The 21,007-nt window shown below is 43.5% G+C and overlaps 1 protein-coding gene across 1 annotated transcript in view; it reads right to left on the bottom strand.

Annotated features, from left to right (window-relative positions):
* Nucleotides 1–19,055, bottom strand: part of GRID2 (glutamate ionotropic receptor delta type subunit 2) — a 1,156,109-nt gene extending 1,137,054 nt beyond the window's left edge. The window contains exon 1 of the mRNA XM_070948519.1: nt 18,968–19,055. Within this exon, the coding sequence (XP_070804620.1) occupies nt 18,968–19,055 (88 nt within the window). The remainder of the gene's footprint in view (nt 1–18,967) is intronic.
* Nucleotides 19,056–21,007: the final 1,952 nt, after the last annotated feature.

The following is a 21,007-nucleotide window of genomic DNA, read 5'->3' on the forward strand; positions in this document are numbered from 1 at the left end:
GTATATTTGATATTACATGTCTTGACAGCAGCAAGAACTGTATTTGCACAATACTGGAAGAACAAGGAAACACCAACAGAAGAAGATATAATTAAAAAAAATACTGGACTGTGCAGAAATGGACAGATTAACACTGAAGATAAAAGAAAAGGAAGACACAGAGCACTGTCAAACATGGGATTTGTTTTATCAATGGTTGGATAACAGAGGTAGAAATTAGGATTTTAAAGAATATTACTATGTAAGCAAGCGACTCAGACAGTATGCTGTTTATTAAGCACTTATTGTATGTAAATAAATGGGGTGGGGAGAAGATGGTCTTTATATTTTATCCCGTTCCAGGTCATAGAGAGAAATATGGCCTTGAGAATACATTAGTTCTCTTCCTTGAATATGCCAAAAAGAATCCTTCTTATTAAATAACAAAGATAATTAAGCTCACTAACCACTCACATCCCAATATTCAACTGCAAACTACTTTGCATTACAACCTTAATACATTCAGAGATGTATGTATTTATACTAAATGGACAATAGATCATCCATGACAAAAACATTTAAATTTCCAGGTTAGGATATAAAGCATACATACTGTCCTAATGCAGTGATAATCCCTACTGCAGCAATCCCATGTCAGCTATAGCACATCTGTTAAGAGTTAATTTGCAATTAACAGTGTAGCAGTAAGACAACACTCAAGGACTGAAGGCCCTCTAGAGTTCTTCTATCTTTATTGCTTTCTAGAAGGCTGTCATAATCTTCCTTCATCCAAAGGAAGGCCATTTAGAATATTAGTGCTGGGACAGAAAAATCCCGTTGTGTGGCTGCAGCCTTCCATATTTCACATATGGAAGTTACCAGAAGCTTCCGGAAGCTTCTCTCATGAGGAGTTACCAGAAGCTTCTCTCATGAGATGTGTTTTGGACAGATCTATGTTGACTGAAAGTAGACATAAAGTTAGAAATAAGCCCTATAACTTTAAATGATACGACCTTCCACTGCATAATATTGTCAAGACGACCAACTGTACTAAAACATTACACTATCACTGCTCCCCTTCTTAGGAAAAGTTATCTTCTCTCACTGAATGAAGAGGAGTGTCACTGTTCATTACATTTGTCCAATCTTTGAAGGGACACTTCACTTTGATAGCTTTGATGAAACACCCCTAAAGAAGAACTGTCTGCTCTGGTTCATTTCAGGCCAATAAGAACAGTTTCTATTCTTATTCTATTCTACAGTGGCACAAAAAGTCCTTATCCAAGTGAGATGGTCAAATGATAGTGACTTGGCCCTGCCTGAAGAGAAACATGTTGGGTTGCCTCTACAAGGTGAAACAGTCCATTTGAGTAAACCCAGAGGGATCCATACATATTTTGATTCACAGCTGCTAAAATGCTTCCCAGGTTAGCTAACTAAAGCAATTCCTGGAGGTAATGTCAGAGAATCCTCTGAGGATATTGAAGACAAAGGAGGGAGATATCAAATATGCACCTTTATCGTGTATTTGTTACATAAAACTCATAATGCAACGACAGACGTACTTAATGTGCACAGATGTCTTGATATTAGCTAAGAATCTAACATAAGCTAATATGAATAGATCTGGGAAGGTCATGAAATATATTCAAGACAAATAGTTTTATTTAAACTGGTATTAGGGGTTGTTTTTAAAGGTCATTTGCATCAGATATTATTGCTATATGATAATGTAATGTATATAATGTATATAATGTATATGTATGCATTTATTATTAGGCTAAAATAGCTAATCAATTGAATAATTTCACTGAGGTACTATGCTGGAACTAGGTTTCATTTATTCCCCTTACAGTTAATATCAGGTGTTTTGCAATTCCATTTTTCTTCAGAAATGATATTTAAACTGTTGAAATTATATTTTTTAGGATTATTCACTGCTTCCAATTCAACCATCCACCCCTCCCAAAAATAGATTTGTAGGGTGTAGTGAGACGAACATATAATTCTACTAAAATTCTTGATTGCACTTGCTCCCTTTCCCAAATAGTAATAGCACTTAGACTTATATACCGCTTCCCAGTGCTTTATAGCCCTTCCTAAGCGGTTTACAGAGTCAGCCTATTGCCCCCAACAATCTGGGTCCTCATTTTATTGATCTCAGAAGGATGTAAGGCTGAGTCAACCTTGAGCCCCATCAGGATCGAACTCCTTGCAGTGGGCAGAGTTAGCTTGCAATACTGCCTGATTTCGAGACCTGAGCTCCGTGCAACGGGTTAAGCTCCCATTCTTTGACCCAGCTCCTGTCCACCTAGCAGTTCGAAAGCATGCAAATGCAAGTAGGTAAACAGGTACCATTTCAGTGGGAAGGTAACAGTGTTCCGGGCGCCTTTGGCACATAGCCATATTGGCCACATGACTGTGGAAATTGTCTTTGGACAACACTAGCTCCATCTGTCAAGAAATAGAGATGAGCACTGTGCCCTAGAGTTGGACCTTACTGCATTCTAACCACTGCACTACCACAGCACCAGGGGTGGGTTCCACTTACCTTTACTAGCAGTTCGCGGCAGGGCCGCACACGCTTGCTTGCTTTGCTCGCATGCGCACACGCTCTTCTGCACAAGCGCAGAAGCGTTTTGATGACGTCGGGGTCGGTGGGCGGAGCCTCCCATCGGTTTTACTACCGGTTCTATGGAACCAGTGCGAACCGGGGGCAACCCATCACTGCACAGCATCTACCAAAATAGGTGCCACCAAAATCATGTGGTGACTTCTAGAAAAGACATGCTGTAGCTGATTTATAGAGTTGCGAACTGGTTCTGTTTCTGCCCTTCAACGTTTCAAAGAATCTTCTTCTAATAGAATCCAAGGCATTGCATAACTTTAATCTTTTGATAGGGGATAATTTGTCCTTTTGCACCCAAAACACACACATCATTAAGACAACTAACAAACTTTGTTCCTGAGTTTCAAAGAGCAATATCACAGAGAAACAAGTAACCTAAGACCACAAGAAGCTCTCAGGCAACAAAATCAGAATTAATCTCTGTCCATGCCTAATGATGAAAAAGAAGAACAACCGAGAGCTAATTCATACATATTTTTGTGTTTGATAACTGAACCCCCCCCCCCCAAGCTACCTATGAACGTTCTACAAATGTAACATTTCCTATCTTCTGATATGCAATGGTTTTCATGGAGCAAGCTGGCAATTGAATCTGCCAGTCATCAAACTCAGATAAATGCAGTAGTCTCTATGCATGGTGAACCAAATCTGGAGAATACCATATCTGTATTTCCAGAGGCTGAACATTTATGCACTGCTCTGTAAAAAAGTAACCGAAGCAGGCAGAGAGAGAGAGAGAGAGAGAGAGAGAGAGAGAGGGAAAGAGACAATGAGATAGAGGCTTAGGAACTAGTGAACCCAATCACGTGATTAACCATGATTGCATTTCTATTTAAATGTCACCGAAGGACAAAAATAGCAACTGAGGCTGGTAGACTAATTTAGCTACAGATGGTGTCTTTTAGATGATGGATTTGAGGAGATAAGCCTCATCACTGCAGCAATGTCCTATGGTTCTATCAAGAAGACAAGGGGAGAAGTTGAATGCATCTTAATTATTGCATTGTGGAGGAATAACTGATGGATGGCTTCACTGAAAATAAAACCTCAAAAACATGAAACTTGCTGGATCAGACTATGGATCTCTCTTATAATAGTTGAATGTGCCAATAGCAAGACCATACTCAAGACAAGAGCACTCCTGTTGATATTCCCCAGTAAATCAGTTACAGACATGTTCTTTCAGTGCTATAGGTTAACAGGTAGGCATCATGTCCTCACTGGTCATCACTATGTCCCATGATATTAGTTCTCTAGTCTTCTTAGAATGTTGTCCAAGTTGATAGTGTTCATTCACTTTTGCAGGAAAAAAAAAATCCCTTAGTTTGATTACCTTCTATATATAGATGTCTATATAAAGATGTCTTCCACCGTTTAGTCCTAGCTTTCCTACCAGTTTATTTCACTGGATAGTCCTGATTCTAATATTATGAGAAAGTCAACTTCATCTAACCCACTATGTATGCATAATTCTGCACAAGGTTTAGATGAGCCCACCATCCTGGCTTTTCAGAGAGCCTTGAAGACCTGCTCTTCATTCAAGCCTTTTGGTAAGAGTGATTGAAGTCTGTTTATGGATAACATGGGTTTAGAAATAGAATAACAGAGTTGGAAGGGACCTTGGAGGTCTTCTAGTCCAACCGCGTTTAGGCAGGAAACCCTACACCACTTCAGACAAATGGTTATCTAATCTCTTCTTAAAAGCTTCCAGTGTTGGAGCATTCACAACTTCTGGAGGCAAATTGTTCCACTGATTAATCATTCTAACCATCAGGAAATTTCTTCGTAGTTCTAAGTTGCTTCTTTCCTTGATTAGTTTCCACCCATTGCTTCTTGTCCTGCCCTCAGGTGCTTTGAAGAATAGCTTGACTCCCTCTTCTTTGTGGCAGCTCCTGAGATACTGGAACACTGCTAACATGTCCTTTTCATTAAACTAGACATACTCAGTTCCTGCAACCGTTCTTCATATGTTTTAGTCTCCAGTCCCATAATCACCTTTGTTGCTCTTCTCTGCACTTCTCTTCTCTGTTTGTTTAGGTTATTCTTTGATTTTTGATATGGTTTGCTCTTTGTTTTTAACTTTATATTAGTTTGTATCTGTCTTTTTATGAACCATGCAGAAGTAAATCACACAGAGATTTAGGGAATTGGAAGTGTAAAAATGTAATAAAATAAATGATTCTACATGCCTCTTTTCATGTTTTCACATCTTTTTTCCTTTTTTAAAGCTAATTGAATGGGGCCAAAAATCTAAATTAAAACATTTCATATAGATGGTTGTCCTTGACCACATCCCATCATATTGTCAATGCACGAAAGTTCCTAAATTAATGTTACTCTTTTCCCTAGTTTCACAAAGATTGGACCAGGCAGCTAGGTGACCTCACTCACATACCTTTGAATTGGTGAAATCTGCCAACAGACTTAAATAAATCTCCTAATTCTGCTTTCACCAAACTGGTTCTCTAAGTTATGCAATTTCAATTCCTAGCCAGTATGTTTAGTCTCTCTAAGTGCCATAGCATCTGTCTAAGAAATTTTGTCAACTGTCCTTTTCCCAAGAAACTGTGTTTGTTACAGATTGTGAAGACCTCACAATCTTCCTTTCCTAATATTATCAAATATAGAGGCAACTATGGGATACCTTAAATTCATAATTAACTGTCCAGATGTTCCTAAAACTTGGAGTGGGGAAAACACTGATCAAAATTAGGATGAAAGAGGAAGTGAACAAGAATGAGGAAATACCGTATTTTTTGGAGTATAAGGCATAATTTTTTCCCTCCTAAAAGAGGCTGAAAATTTGGGTGTGTCTTATACTCCAAATGTAGCTTTTTCGAAGCTTTTTTTTCAGCCCTAATGAGGTGCTAGCAGTGAAGCGCTTTGCCTGCTCCCTCTGAATCTCAGCTGTGAAGTTTTTTTCAGCCCTAAGGAGGCGCTAGCGAGCGATCTCCGTGGTTTGCCTGCTTTTCTCATTGCTTTTCTCTCCAAAGATGTGTTGTGCTTTAGAAGCTGTTTTTTATCCCCAAGCCAGGGATAAAAACCAGCAAACTAATGTGCTGAAGCTGACCAGACTAAGGACGCTAGCCAGATAAATACCTGGTAGGCAGATTCCCCCCCCCCAATATTCCTTCCCAAAAACTAAACTGCATCTTATACTCTGGTACATCTTATACTCCGAAAAATACCATATACTCCCATTTTAAAATTTCATTTCCAATTGGGATCAACACTCCCAACAACTTGTGCTGGAAAGAAAAATCTTAATCCAGTGTTGTCTTAGAGGTAAGTAACAACTCTGGGAAGGCGAACTGATCGGTTACCTAGATTGATGTCATGGAAAAGGAGATAATGTCATAGTCCTGATCCATTTCTTCCCTTCCCATGTTACATGCTATTAAAAAAATGGGAAAAAAGAGTGCAAAATTATTAATTATGTGCTTATCAGAACACTGAGTTTAGCCCTCAAGTCTTATGTCCAGTTATTTGTGGTCTTACTAGAAGATATTTATTTGATGACACTTTTCCAAAAATGACATTTTCTCCAATTGGAATGCACAGATTTGAAGTTTTTTGTGTATGTGTAGGGATAGATAGATAGATAGATAGATAGATAGATAGATAGATAGATAGATGGATGGATGGATGGATGGATGGATGGATGGATGGATGGATGGATGGTGGATGCATGGATGGATGCATGGATGGATAAATAGATAGATAGATAGATAGATAGATAGATAGATAGATAGATAGATAGATAGATACTGTAGATAGATAGATAGATAGATAGATAGATAGATAGATAGATAGATAGATGGATGGATGGATGGATGGATGGATGGATGGATGGATGGATGGATGGGTGGGTGGGTGGGTGGGTGGGTGGGTGGGTGGATGGATGGGTGGGTGGGTGGGTGGGTGGGTAGGTGGGTGGATGGGTGGATGGATGATGGATTTATTCAGCTTAGTAACAAATACTTGTCACAATTACAGACCCTATTTTGCAAGGCTGTGAAGCATTACAAGGTCACTCCAAAAAGCAAGTTATTCACTGTTGGTGGATATAAAGAAAAAGTTTGACTGGCTCCATCATTAAACTGTAAAGTTTCCTGCTGTCTCTTCACATATTATTTTTTTCTTCTAAGGTAATCCTGGAAGGTCACCTAAGGAAGAAAAGATCACTTTAAATTGTGCATATACCTAAATCCCTCATTTCTAACACTTCCACAAAAGTAATTGCCTTTCAATTAAACGAGCAGATTACCTTTCAAATCCTTTAGAACTAATACTGATTTGGTTTGCTACCCTTAACAGACGTTTCAGCAGCGTCACAAAATAGGGAGGTATGAAGAATTTGTAGATCAGGGGTCCTCAAACATGGCAGCTTTAAGACTTGTGGACTTCAACTCCCAGAATTCTCCAGCTGGAGAATTCTGGGAGTTGAAGTCCACAAGTCTTAAAGCTGCCAAATTTGAAGACCTCTGTTGTAGATCATCGCATCAGCAAAGCACCGAACTGGGAAAGGCTGAATTCCACTGTTCATGATTTCATTTGCTAGCTTTCTCTCCTAACTTGCAGTCCTGGAGCCCCTTTCTTTTCTACGAAAAGTTAATTTCGACAACAAAGCTTTGAACTCCATTTTGGATATATTTGTCCCAATTCTATTTTTTGCTCCATATCTCTCTATATAATCTGATTGAGGGGGAGGGGGAAACTGCAAGTCCAATTGGACCCCAATGAAAATTCAGTGCTCTAGATGCAATATAGTGATAAAGGGAGAACAGCTTAAAATGACTATTAACATTAAGCACAACCGTTCAAATTACTATTAAGAGTAAAGTTACCATTAGCTGTAACAGTTATTGCTCAAATTATAATCACCACGGAAGAGGGGGGGGGATACAGTTATTTTAACATGTTGCAATTACCAGCTTTGGCATATAAGAAAAATAAAGGGAAATGCATCAGTCCATTGCAGGTGCCAAATGAACACTGGATCATAAGTGGCTAGAGCTAAATATATGGCTCTCTGGGGAATGCAAAGACCTGAAAGTAATTTGTCTAACTCATCTACCCCCAACACAACCATTTCTAGAATAATTGTAAACCTAGCCTAATTCTCCAGGTATTTATTTAATAATTTCAATTAAATGAGTTACGAGACCAGAACTGGAACAGCGAACAGGTATATTGCCCTAAGCAATGTTTAAGAAAAGGGGAGGAAAAGTAAATGATAAATATAAATGAAAACCGAAGGACTGCTAGAAGTCTGTAGAGATTCTCAGTCATCCAGGTCAGTGGTGAAATCCAAATTTTTTACTACTTCTGTAGGCGTGGCTTGGTGGGCATGGCTTGGTGGGCATGGCAGCGGAAGGATACTGCAAAATCTTCATTCCCACCCCACTCTGGGGCCAGCCAGAGGTAGTATTTGCCGGTTCTCCGAACTACTCAAAATTTCCGCTACCAGTTCTCCAGAATCTGTCAGAACCTGCTGGATTTCACCCCTGATCCAGGTCATGGTTGTCCCAAAGGTGCTTTTTGCAGGAAGCCACTGGACTTTCTTGTTTTTTTCTTTTGAAGACGTTTCGCTTCTCATCCAAGAGTGTGGGAGCAGGACTGGATTTCCAGAGGGAAAAAAATTGCAGACTACAGGAATCAGGAGCACTACTCAGGTGACCAGTGATGGGATGCTCTCAGTTTAACAACCAGTTCGGTGAGCGTGCACTTTACGCATGCACGCGCCTAAGGCGCTTGTGTGCAGGGCTGAAAATGGAGCATTTAGAAGCTCAGCTGCTTACCTTCCAAGTAGAACAGCGGGGGGGGGATCAGCTGTACCATGTGTTTGAGATGAGCTACAAAGCAGAAATAAAGGACAGGATAGGGCGGGGGCGGGGTCAACTGATCGTCGGAATTACCGGTTCACCCAAACCGCTCCGAACCGGCTGAATACCAGCTCTGCAGGTGACCCTGAGGACACAGATAAACCTCCAAGTGCTTCAACGACCTTCTAAAAGGATGCAAATGACCAGCTGTCTGCAAGGAATATAAATCCTTCCATTCCCCACTATCCTATCAGAGCTGAAGAAGCTTCTTGGATGAGAAGCAAAACGTCTTCAAAAGAAAAAGCAAGAAAATCCAGTTGCATTCAGAAAAAGCACCTTTGGGACGAAGGACTGCTAGAATTCAGGGCATATTTTATGCATCCGGAGATTTTCAGTTACAAAGTAATACTGAACACCATTCTTCCCTTCAGCATTGAAGCCTCAACTGCTCTTCCAGGATAACTCACAAAGAAGGACCTCAGCTTTGTCATTTTAAGATGGGGCCCTTAAAGAAAAGATTACTACTGAAAGTCATTTTGTTTGCTTTTAAATCATAGTTCCCTCCAAGGCCCTTCATACAGGTCTTGGGGCAGATTATTACTTCTGTTCCCAGATACAGGTAGTCTTCAATTTACAACAGTCCATTTAGTGAAGTTACAATGGCACTGAAAAAAGTGACTTATGACCATTTTTCACACTTACAACCATTGCAGCATCTCCACAATTATGTGATTTCCATTTGGATGCTTGACAACTGATTCACATTTATGAATTGTCCCCAGGTCACTTAATCCCCTTCTGACAAGCAAAGTCAATGAGGCAGCCAGTTTCACTTAACAACCGTGTTACTAACTTTCCAACTGCAGTGATTCACTTAGCAACTGTGGCCAGAAAGGCCGTAAAATGGGGCCAAACTCACTTAACAAATGTCTCACTGAACAACAGAAATGTTGGGCTCAGTTGTGGTCGTTAGGTTGAGGACCACCTGTATTTTGTGCCTGGAAAAAGAATCCAAAGGTAACCCCCACATGCTAAGTCTTGCAGCTGTTCAACAAACATTGATTTATCCCTTCCCCTCAAAATGCAGCCTGACAGCAATCCAATTCTGCCCTTACCATCACAGGTCTAACTGTGCAAATTTCTTGCCTCCGCAATACAGGTATTCCTCAACTTACGACCGCAACTGAGCCCAAAAGTTGCTCAGTGGGAAATCTCTTAAGTGAGTTTTGCCTCCTTTTACAACCTTTCTTGCCACGGTTGTTGAGTGAATCGTTGCAGTTGTTAAGTTAGTCGCATGATTGTTAAGTGAATCTGATTTCCCCATTGACTTTGCTTGTCAGAAGGTCGCAAAACGTGACCCTATAATTTCCAGGACACTGGAACCGTCATAAATGTGAGTCAGTTGTCAAGCATCTGAATGTCAATCACGTGACCCTGGGAGATACTGCAAAGGTCCTATGTTTGAAAAATGGTCATGGGTCATTTTTTTCAGAGCCATTGTAACTTCGAATGGCCACTAAGCGAACTGTGGTAAGTCGAGGACTACCTGAACCTCCACATCTCCTTAAGATACTCATGGAAATTCATAATTTCTCCCAAACCAGGTTAACCATTGTAGAAAGTTAGCACCCACCTCTCTCCTAGGATAATAAGATATTTTAGAAAATATTAAAAGGGCAGAACATTTTCCCTAAAAGGGAAGCAGGAACTCAGCCCCCCCCCCCATATTTGTCAATGGGCCATTAAGACCTGGGCCAGTCTATTCTACATAACAAAGAACTACCTCCTTCAGGCAGAGCCATAATAGGAATCCCAAAGCCTTTTCATTACATCATCACCCAGCAAGAGTCAACCAAGCTTGGGACTCAGGACAGCCTACAGAGTTGCCCCTGCATGGCCCTATGGGAGTCTGACAACCAATCAGAATACAAGCTCAAATTCAAAAGCCCAGAGAGGGCATAAAACCCAGGCACTCTCAGCATCTCTGCCCTTTTTTTCTCTTCACCCAAGATCTTCGAGGCACGTGATCCTGTCCACCATTAAAACCGTCTTTCCGAACAGCCACCATGTTTCCAGTGTCTTTCTCCCCACTTGGAACTGAACCCAAATGGACATTTCTTCCAACACCATGTATATCTAAGTTGCATACACTGAACAAAGAATACCCTGGAGAAGAGAAGGATTCTATATTACCTGGACGGCCTTAACATATAAAAAAATGTACACACATTTACCCTGCACGTTACAAACCACACAATTTTTCTAAGAGGGCAGGCAGAATGTGAGGGCAACATTGATAGCTGCTCACTGGCCCCCAAAATAGGTAAGCGGCCTTCATTTTCAACTGTCCCTTTACGCCTCAGGATCAATGTTTGTAACTTCCTGAAGCTTCAGTTCGCCTAAAAACAAACAAACAACCAAGGGCATTTTAAAGGAACGAAGAACAAAAGTGAGACAAGATACGTTCAAACTAAGAACAAACTTAATGTCAACCCTGAAGCTGACCTGGCCGAAGCCATCTTGGAGCTTCAGTGCTGCCACACTGGAGCTAAAGGATAGGGAGATGGGGGATTTGAGATAGCTGGAGTTGTGTAGTCAAAATAAAATACTTTCTCTTGGGAACCAAGGACGTTCTCACACCTGGTCGGAGGAAGGAGAAGAGATGTCACCAGACCACCAGATAGCGCCTTGATTGGACCATGGGACTGTGTCAGACCTGGAAGCCATCTTTTACACTTGGGCCTTCAGGCCTGCCACATTTTCTACTGTGGGAAATTGACAGACTGCTTGTTTGAGATTGAGGGGAAAACTTTCCCCTTTAATTAGGTGAAAACCGCGGGACCCTTCAGAATCGGTTTTCACCAGATATGTGCCAATCTGATATTTCCAATCAAGCTTATTCTTTGAGGAATCTACCTTGGAGTTTTGCTTGAGATGGATCGATTACTTGGAACCCTGACTCTTAAAACTGTTGATTGATTTCAGGTGCCTGGAATCGATCAATTAATTAAAGTTATGCTAGCCAGAAAACAGAAGTTTTAAAAAAAGAATTCAGGCAGTATCAGACCAGTTCCTATCAGGGAAATTTTGGGGAGGAGGAGAAGAGTACTTGAATGGCTGGTTAGAGTTCTTATGGATAAAAAAGCATTTAGAAAGGTTTGAGAAAATATGGGGAAAGTGGATAAAATTCTTCAAACTCCCTTCCCATCTGCTGGTTCCTGTACACAACCAGCTATTATCAAAATGGGTCCCAGTCTCCAGCTCCTTATCAGTTATGGCTACGATAGTGAGCTACTCAGCTGGAAGAATCTTTGAAGATTCACAGTCCATACAGATTGAAAGACCTAGGTTTCACTTTCAAGGAACTGAGTGTTTCACATCATTGGAAGTGAACAGAAGAGGGCAAGCAGAATGGAAATAAAAGGGAAGCAAGCAGTACCGTCCTTTTTAGTTCCCCTCTTCATGTACAATTCATGTACAATCTGTGTAGCGCTGATGATTTCATATTTAGGGATATGCATTTGTCCATGGATTTATTTATTTATTTATTTATTTATTTGACCTCTTAAGTACCATAATGAGAATTTCTAGGAGGTCTCAAAAAAGGCTTTGCTAAGGAGCATGGATCCATTGCAGGTCTTTAAATAACCAGTTTTTGAATTGGCCACACAACTACCAAAACCCAAAGAGCCCAAGACAGGATTGAAACACTGGGCATTGGCATATATCACAACTGTCTCTTAGTATCAGGAAAATGCACAAGTAAGTACCATGGGGAAAGGCAAAGGAGCATGCTTGGTGCAAAATGCATTTAAGGTAAAGGTTCCCCTCGCACATACATGCTAGTCGTTCCCGACTCTAGGGGGTGGTGCTCATCTCCGTTCCAGCGCTGTCCGAAGACGTCTCCATGGTCATGTGGCCAGCATGACTAAATCCCAAAGGCACACGGAACGCTGTTACGTTCTCATCAAAGGTGGTCTCTATTTTTCTACTTGCATTTTTACGGGCTTTCGAACTGCTAGGTTGGCAGAAGCTGGGACAAGTAATGGGAGCTCACCCCGTTATGTGGCACTAGGGATTCGAACCGCTGAACTGCCGACCTTTCGATCGACAAGTTCAGCGTCTTAGCCAGAGCCATCGTGTCCCCAAAATGCATTTATATGAAGTCAAAATAACATGTACAACTTGCCCCTTCATTCCGATTCTATTTCCTTAACAGTTCGGCAACTTTGTTCTGAATTCCCAGTCTAAATGGGAAAAGAAGTAACTCACATGAGAGACCAATTGAAAGTGAAACATAGGTAGTCCTCAACTTATGACCAAAATTGGGCCCAAAACTTCCGTGGCCTAAGCAAGACAATTCTTTAGTGAGTTTTGCCCAGTTTTATGACCTTTCTTGCCACATTTGTTACGTGGATCATTCCAATTGTTAACTTGGTAATACGGCGGCTAAGTGAGTCTGGCTTCCCCATTGATTTTACATCTCAGAAGGTCGCCAAAGGGAAGGACATGCTCCAGGGCCACTGCAACTGTCATAACTATGAATCAGTTGCCAAGCATCTAAATTTTGATCACGTGACCATGGGGGAAATCTGTAACGGTCGTAAGTGTGAAAAATGGTCATTTTTTTCAATGATTTTGTAACTTCAAATGGTCACTAAATGAACTGTTGTAAGTCGAGGACTACCTGTATACCTCAGACACTAAAACCACTAGTGTAACATAGATTGTGAAGCTAGATTTTCCAAGATTTTAATCACCATTTTTGGTAGGAGGCAAAGAACTGAGAAATTGCCTAGACTACCCCACCTTTAATAGTAAGAGCCCCCATCCAATTTTGCTTTGTATGCATGTTCTTTTTCAGGTGAAGTATCTGAGGACCTTGGAAAGAAGCTAGAGGCTTCTACAAGATTATAAACATACCTGAGGGAATGTACATTTGTACATCTTGTACGTATCTATCAAGAGCTCATTGAAAATCCTCTGAATTCTATTAGAAAGAAGGAAAAAAATCACCAGCCATTTCTTCACACTGGTTTTTCAACAGGCTCACCTCAGGCTCACCTTTTTTAATAAAGAAAACGACTACCACAACCATTGTTTGCATTTCTGACTGGAGAACAGAACTCTTAACTTCCCAGAAAATACAGTTAGCATCATAGCTTTAGCCTGTCATATTTGCATCTAATTCTCATGCACTTTGTGCTTTAAGGAGCCTGGATAGCTCAACAGACAGAAGCACTGTAATTTAACACCAGCTGCCTGCAATTACTGCAGGTTCGAATCTCGCCAGGCTCAAGGTTGACTCAGCCTTCCATCCTTTCTAAGGTAGGTAAATTGAGGACCCAGTTTGTGGGGGCAATAAGCTGACTTTGTATAAATATACAAAAGTATGAAGCCTATTGCTTAATGCGCTGTAAGCCGCCCTGAGTCTCCGGAGAAGGGCGGCATATAAATCAAATAAATAAATAATAATAATAATAATAATAATAATAATAATAATAATAATAAATAATTAAAAAAAAAGCAGTCTGAAAGGGAAAATTGCCATCTCAAAATATTCTAGAACAGGGATGTTAAACTCGATTTCGTTGAGGGCCGCAACAGGGTTGTGTTTAACCTGGGGGGGGGGGGGCAGAGGAGGCATGGCCAGCTTGACGTCACTCATCGGAGGCGCCTGTGGCGGCCTGCGGTGCCTTTGCCAGCGAAAAGAGGCTCCCGAGCTCCATTTTCAGCTGCGACACCTCCTGCAACCCTCTGCCAGCGAAAATGGAGTTCGGGAGGGCGAGCTCCATCTTCACTGGCAGGGGGTTGCAGGAGGCTGTCTCAGCCAAAAATGGAGCTTGGGAGCCCCTTTTCACTGGCAAAGGCATCGCGGGCCAGTCCTCCGCTATTTCAAGGGCAGTCCCGCAGGCCAGATCTAAGCACCCCGCAGGTTGGATCAGGCCCCCAGGCCTTGAGTTTGAATCCCCTGCTCTAGAAGAATGGTTGCAGCCTAAAAAAGAGAAATCTCAACGCTATACTTAAAGAGTGTCTGAGCATATGCAGAATTTATTTCTGGCAGGAAACAGCATGAAGGAATATATTCTATGAAGAAGAGTTTATCTTCTAACTGCCCGGGAGATTTTTCTTCGTTATTTTCTAGCACCAAGACCACACAAAACCTCACAATTCTCATTACAGTACTTAAGAGGTCAAAATCAATGGACAACCTGACATCCCTAAATATTACAACAACATCAGCGCTAACCCAAAATGGTACGCTGGGCTAAAAATGCTGGCTAATCCCAGATTAATTAAAACAGGGCCGCAAAGTCCAATTGCATTTAGGAAGAAGAAAAGCATCAGAAAAAGCAACGTACAAAGTCAATTGCAAGCAGCGTGGCTAATTTCAAAGACTCGGGAGCTCTGGAGCAGCATAAATCCAAGCAACTTTTTCAATAGGCTCATAAAACAGAATATCATTGCCATTCCGCTCACGGCTTTTGACTTCTTTTTTACTGCATGCAGATCATTAGGAAACTTCTAAGCAATCAAGTAATGTGAGTCTCGCGAAATTATTCAATCAATGCATAGGCTCAAGAAAGAACAGCAGGCAGAAACTACAGCGTGTCAATAAGGTTTCTCCCCCTTCCCTTCTTCACAAAAATCTTCCCTAATGTGAATCAAAAGCCCAACAGGCTTAATAAAGGGATTTTCCCACCTTAACTGCGGGAATGTGTGAACCATTTCTTTCCCGATAGTCAGAAAAATACAGTCTACAGCACGTTTATTCTTTAAAAAATGCAATAGCATTCCCATGCCACTCTGATTAAAGTAATTCTCTATATTTTGCTTACTAACAACTATAGCTCTCGGTATCCTTTACTGCAACAGATGTATGTTAAGATGAACATTTACCCCGAAAAAACAATCTGGGGGCTAAATGGATACCTAAAATATTTTATATGCAGCTAGCAAACCAACTATTGCTAAAGGGGAAAAGGGTAAATATATGGATGAATTCCTAAATATATGCTGACAGTTGCCTCTTGTTATTACTATTATACCATATTGTACAGTGCAGAATGGGAAAAGAAGGATAAATATATTGACGAATTCCTAAATATTATTTGCCTCTCGTTATTACTATTATACAACATTGTACAGTGCAGAATGGGGAAAAAGAGTAGGAAACTATTCACTCTTTCCATTTTTAGCATCCAAACCTCTGTAATACCTGTTGTTCCCCTCTTCTTCTCCAGTATGCTGAACATTCCTTTCCTTCGCTTCCTTTGAAAAGTTTTATTTAGGAAAAAAAAATTCAACCTATTTTAAATAAAGGCACTCTTCTGAAATGTAAAATGAACAAAAGCAGCTTTTCATTGTTTCCTTGCTTCCATGGATTTTTTTTTGTAAGACAGGTATTTTGCATTTATGCCGCAGATGTACAAACACGAAAGCCAGAATCTGGATCTTGTAACATTTTCAGAGTTGAAGTTTGAAGTGAGATAGAGGGGAAGAAACTCACAGTACTTTTTTTTTTTGGTGGTGGTGGGGGAACTACAGAGATTAGCTATTGACCCAAATTTAAATGAAAGTGCTGCTTATTTCAGACTAGCTATTTTCCATAAACAGAGGGGGGGGGAAGAGAGACAAAGCTGTGGATGACAATTATCCATTTGCCAGTTTTATGTCAACAAAGTCACCACCTTGTCAAATGTGCCACTTGACACGTCAAGCAAAATTCTCTTTCCAAGCCATTCTGCTTCTCCTATCTTTGTAAGCAAAGATCCTGGTGCTGCTGCTGATTGAAAGGAGCCATGAACATATATGTTAAAACAAAACAAAACCAAAAAAAAAAAAGCTAAATTATCTGCCGGGATTTATTGGCCAGCTATGAATCATTAACAGGCACCCAGTAAACATAAATAGCGATTACCATAAAGAGAGGGGGGGGAGGGAGAAGGAGCCGTTTGATGTGAAACCACAGTGCAACAGTGCATGCCACTGTTTGCTTCGTGAAAAGGAAGAAGAGTCCCGGTGCCCAGAGTTTTCTTTCACAAACAAACTATTCATCGGTGAAAAATCATTGTCCGGGACCCAGGAATTTGTCTCCCAACTTTTCTCCAAGGAATTCTACTCGGCTGTAACAAAGCATACACTGTCCCCCCCAAAACAGCATTTTTTCCCCCAGCAAGTTTTAGATTTCAGCTGGAAAATGAGAACTTGAATTGCTTGGATTCTATGGGAAGTCAGCCCATAGAATTCTATGGGGAGTCAGCCGATTCATTCATAAAAGAACAGCTCAGGCTAGGAAGGGGATGCTTGTTAACATTATGAACCGTGATAGAGATCTCAGCCCCAGAAAGCTAGTATCTACCTACTGCAGTCAAGAAGAGTTGAATAATACCTACAAGCCTGACATTCCTGGAATGACTCAACCCTCCCCCCCCCCCCCCAAGTCAGGATTTCTCAGCTCCAATCATCTTGGTTGAAACACTGCATTATACTGTACAGCCTAGGACTGGCAGATACTATTCCAAAAGGAAAAAAATCACTTAAGCTAGAAAGCCCCAACAACAGGCTCCGAGTTGGAAGGAAGTGAATGGAGTTGGCCACTAGTTGTGGCACAAGGGAGCATGGTCACTGTTTGTCCTGGGGGGAGAGAGAGAGAGTGGAGACTTTAACTCAGCTGAGCTTGGTGAACCAGCTCCGTTCTCGCCAATGGAGCATCCCCAGCCAGTCAGCAAGAGGAGCTGGAGCTTTCCTTATCCCAGACCAGGGGATTCTTTACCTCCTCTTAGCACACCTGCACTCACACCTGCCTGCACTCTTGTACTCTCTTCTATCAACAGCATGCACAGAAGAGAAGTGGTACCTCCACCTCCACCAAGTCACCACTTTCTTGCATCTGGGCAGGGAGGTGTGTTTACACTGAGTTGCTGAACTAGGAAGGCTGAGATTTCTTTGGGGTCTCTCTCTCTCTCTCCCTCTCCCTTTCTCCCCCTCTCCTCTCTCTCTCCCCCCCCTCTCTCCCTCTCCCTCTCCCCCCTTTCTCTCCTCTCTCTCTCCTCTCTCTCTCTCTCCCTCCCTCTCTCCACCCCTTTCTCTCCTCTCTCCCTCTCCTCTCTCTCTCCCTCTCCCTTTCCCCCCTCTCCTCTCTCTCTGCCCCTCTCTCCTCTCTCTCTCTCCCCACCCCTTTCTCTCTCCTCTCTCTCTCCCCCCTCTCCCTCTCTTTCTCCCCCCTCTCTTGCTTTCTCTCCGACCACTGGCAAAGGAAAACTCCGAGCTGAGCTCGCTGCAGATAGCTCTGTGAATCATAATCAACTCCCCCCCACACACCTCCTCTCCGTGCGTTCAAGTCCCCCGTGTGGCCGTGAGTGTTGCTGCCAATAGGTGGGGCCCACAGCAGCTGGAGAGAGAGAAGGGGGGGGGGGGTCCTTTAACCCCTTGCCGAGCTGCTGGGGGCCTTTTTTTTGCTTGGGAAAAAACAAGGCTCAGATGAAAGGGGCTGTCACGCGTGGCTTTCTCCTTCTACCCCTCGCTTCCCCGCTTCTTCCAGCAGCTACTTTATCCAGGGGGAGGGTTGTTGAACCCGGGGAGCACCCCCCACCCCCCGCCGAAAAAGCTTCCTCGTTCAACGACCTTCGCGCTAAGCGCCTTCCTGATTGACAAGAGAGAGAGAGAGAGAGATGGATGGATGGGGGGGACGCCGAGGCTGCCACTGCCGAAGGGAGGTTAAAAAAAAAAAAACCTTTTTCCCCGTCGGAGTAAAAAAAAGATCAGTCGGGCCAAACGAAAAGAAATCACGTTGCCAAACCACCTGTTCCTCTCTAATAGGGAGAGGGGGGGCGGGGAGGGGGAGGGGGAGGTGGGGAGGGGGTGAGGCAGCAACGTGGGTTGTGTGTGTGCGCGTGTGTTTGTGTGCGAGTTGTGTGGCTGGCGCGGGCGCCGAGAAGGCTGTGGAGATCATCTATGCCAAAGGGATCCTCGCAAGGCTCTCTTTCCTCCCCGACTAAGGATGCTTACTACGGCAGCGCTTTCAGCCCGGGAAGCCACAACCGCCGACCGACTCCTTTGGCTTTTTTCAGATTTTTTTTTGGGGGGGGGGAAGCAAAACTCCGGCGGTTGGCCGTGATTTTTCCACCCATCCTTTGGAGAGAGACACAGAGAGATACAGAGAGAGGGCGAGAGAGAGAGAGAGAGCAAAACCCTTATCAAAACCCATCTCAGCCTCTCTCCCAACACAGTTTATTCAGAGGCTCGGGCCAGCCTGGAGCTTCATGGGCACACAACCCTTGCCCACCTCCCCGCGGGTTGAGGCTTTTGCCACGGCGCGGTGATTTCCCCACGAGTCGACCCTCCTGCTTTTATCTCAAAGAGCTACCCGACTGCGCAGAGAGAGAGAGAGAGAGCAGCGTTCCGATGGAAGCGGGGGGGGGGAAGTATATATATATATATATATATATATATATATATATATATATAGGCAAGCTTTGGGGAAAGAAAGAAAAAAAAAAGCAAGCCGCGCTTTAAAAGCCTCTCGCCTTACCGATGTGAATGATGGAATCCGCCCGCGCCGCTTCCCAGGTTCGAGTCCAACAGACGGACAGGAGCAAAGCGTAGACAAAAACTTCCATATCTCCTGCGCTTCGGGCCAGCTTCGGGAAGATGGAGAAGGAGACGGCCGAGGAGGTTTAAGCCAAGACCCAGCGCCGAAAAAGGGGGGCGAAAAAGGAGCCAAAGAAAGACAACAAGGTTGGAGAGAGAGAGAGAGAGAAAAAAAAAGAAAGAGAGAGAGAGAGAGAGTTGGGAGTTTGAAGCAAAAGCCTCCGGAAAGAGCCTGCAGCTGGTTGGCGAGAGAGGAAGAACGGTCCAAGCTTGCCGGGGAAGCCTCTGGCTCAGCTCCTCGCGTCACTTCGGGGGGCGGCCGGGCATCACCAGAGTTGCGGGGAGTTGCTGCAGCAAATCCATCCAGCACCCCCCGCCGGAGATGTCGGGGCAGCAGCTTGGCGCGCCTCGGTGTTCATCGCCCCATCCACAGCCTTTCTCTCTCTTTTTTCTTTTTTTGCCCCCCTTCTGCTGCTTCTGCTTCTTCTTACACCGTAAACCCTTCGTTTAGGAACGGAGAAACGGCAGGCATGGAGAAACGGGGATCTTTTTCCTTTTGGCGGCGATCCGCACCGCCCGCTTCTCCCGACCAATCCGGCGGAACAACTTGCAACCCGGAAAACCGACCAACCATGCCAGTCCACCCCCCCCCACCCCACCCCGCCCCGGCCACCCCTGTCCTCCCCCCAAGAGGGGGGAGGGGGGAGGGGGATGGATGGATGTCTCCCAAAGCAATTTTTTTTTTAAAAAAAACTAGTTTTCCTCTTCAAATCTCCAAGCAACTGACCAGATCCCTGCAAAAGGTTTGCAGAAAGAGAGCACGCTGCGTTCCAAAATCCTTTCGCCCACCCACCCCCACTCCCCGACGCGGGTGGGGAAAAAAAACCAAAACACCCCAAACCCGAAAAGTGAACTTCAAAGCAATGCAGCTAAGAATGCAGAACTTTCTCCCCGCGGCAAAAAAAAAATTAAAAAAAAATTAATATATAGGTGTGTTTGTTTGTTTGTTTGTTTTTTAAAAAAAAGCTATAATCCGCTGGCTTTCCTCCTCCCTCTTCTTCGATGGGGAAGGGAGGGAGGCGGGAAAACGCCGCAAATGCTGCGAAAACCGAGCCTCCAACGTGGCCGTGAGAGGTAGCAGTTCCACGGAGACGTGGCTGTGGAGCAAGCACAGCAGTAGCAGTTAGCAACCGAACGAACGAAGGCTGGCGGCGGTGGCTTTTCTGCAGTAGAAGCTCCAGCGGCGGCAGCGGCGGCAGCTTCCAAACAAGGAGACGGCTTTTTTCTTTCTTTCTTTTTTTTTTCTGTTTTTTTTTTTTTTTTGGAGCTGGTTGGTCGGGTGGGATGTACGGAGTTCCTCTCGGCTGCCAGCGAGCGACGCCGGCGACGCGGCTAGCCAGCACGTTGCTTAGAAATGGATCACCTAGGAGAGAGGGAGGGGGGTGAACAAGAGAGAGGTGCTGAGAGAGAGAGGGAGAGGAAGAGAGAGGGGAAGACAGAGGAAGAGGGAGACAGGGAGGGAGGGAGATGCTGAGAGAGATGCTAAGAGAGAGAGAGAAAAGACAGAAAGAGAGACAGAGGCTGAAAAAGGGAGAGCAGTGGAGAGAGAGAGATGGAGGGAGGGGGAGGGAGAGAGAGAAAAGACAGGAAGAGACAGAGATGCTGAAAGAGGGAGAGAAGTGGAGAGAGGGAGGGGGAGGAAGGGAGGGAGAGAAAAGACAGGAAGAGAAAGAGATGCTGAAAGAGGGAGAGAAGTGGAGAGAGGGAGGGGGAGGAAGGGAGGGAGAGAAAAGACAGGAAGAGAAAGAGATGCTGAAAGAGGGAGAGAAGTGGAGAGGGAGGGGGAGGGAGGGAGGGAGAGAGAGAGAGAAAAGACAGGAAGAGAGAAAGAGATGCTGAAAGAGGGAGAGAAGTGGAGAGAGAGAGGGAGGGAGGGAGGGAGGGAGAGAGAGAGAAAAGACAGGAAGAGAGAAAGAGATGC

The sequence above is a fragment of the Pituophis catenifer genome, unplaced genomic scaffold (genome assembly GCF_029215685.1).
Source record: "Pituophis catenifer annectens isolate HBS135680 unplaced genomic scaffold, rPitCat1.0.hap2 SCAF_8, whole genome shotgun sequence".
In the NCBI taxonomy this organism is placed as follows: domain Eukaryota; kingdom Metazoa; phylum Chordata; class Lepidosauria; order Squamata; family Colubridae; genus Pituophis; species Pituophis catenifer.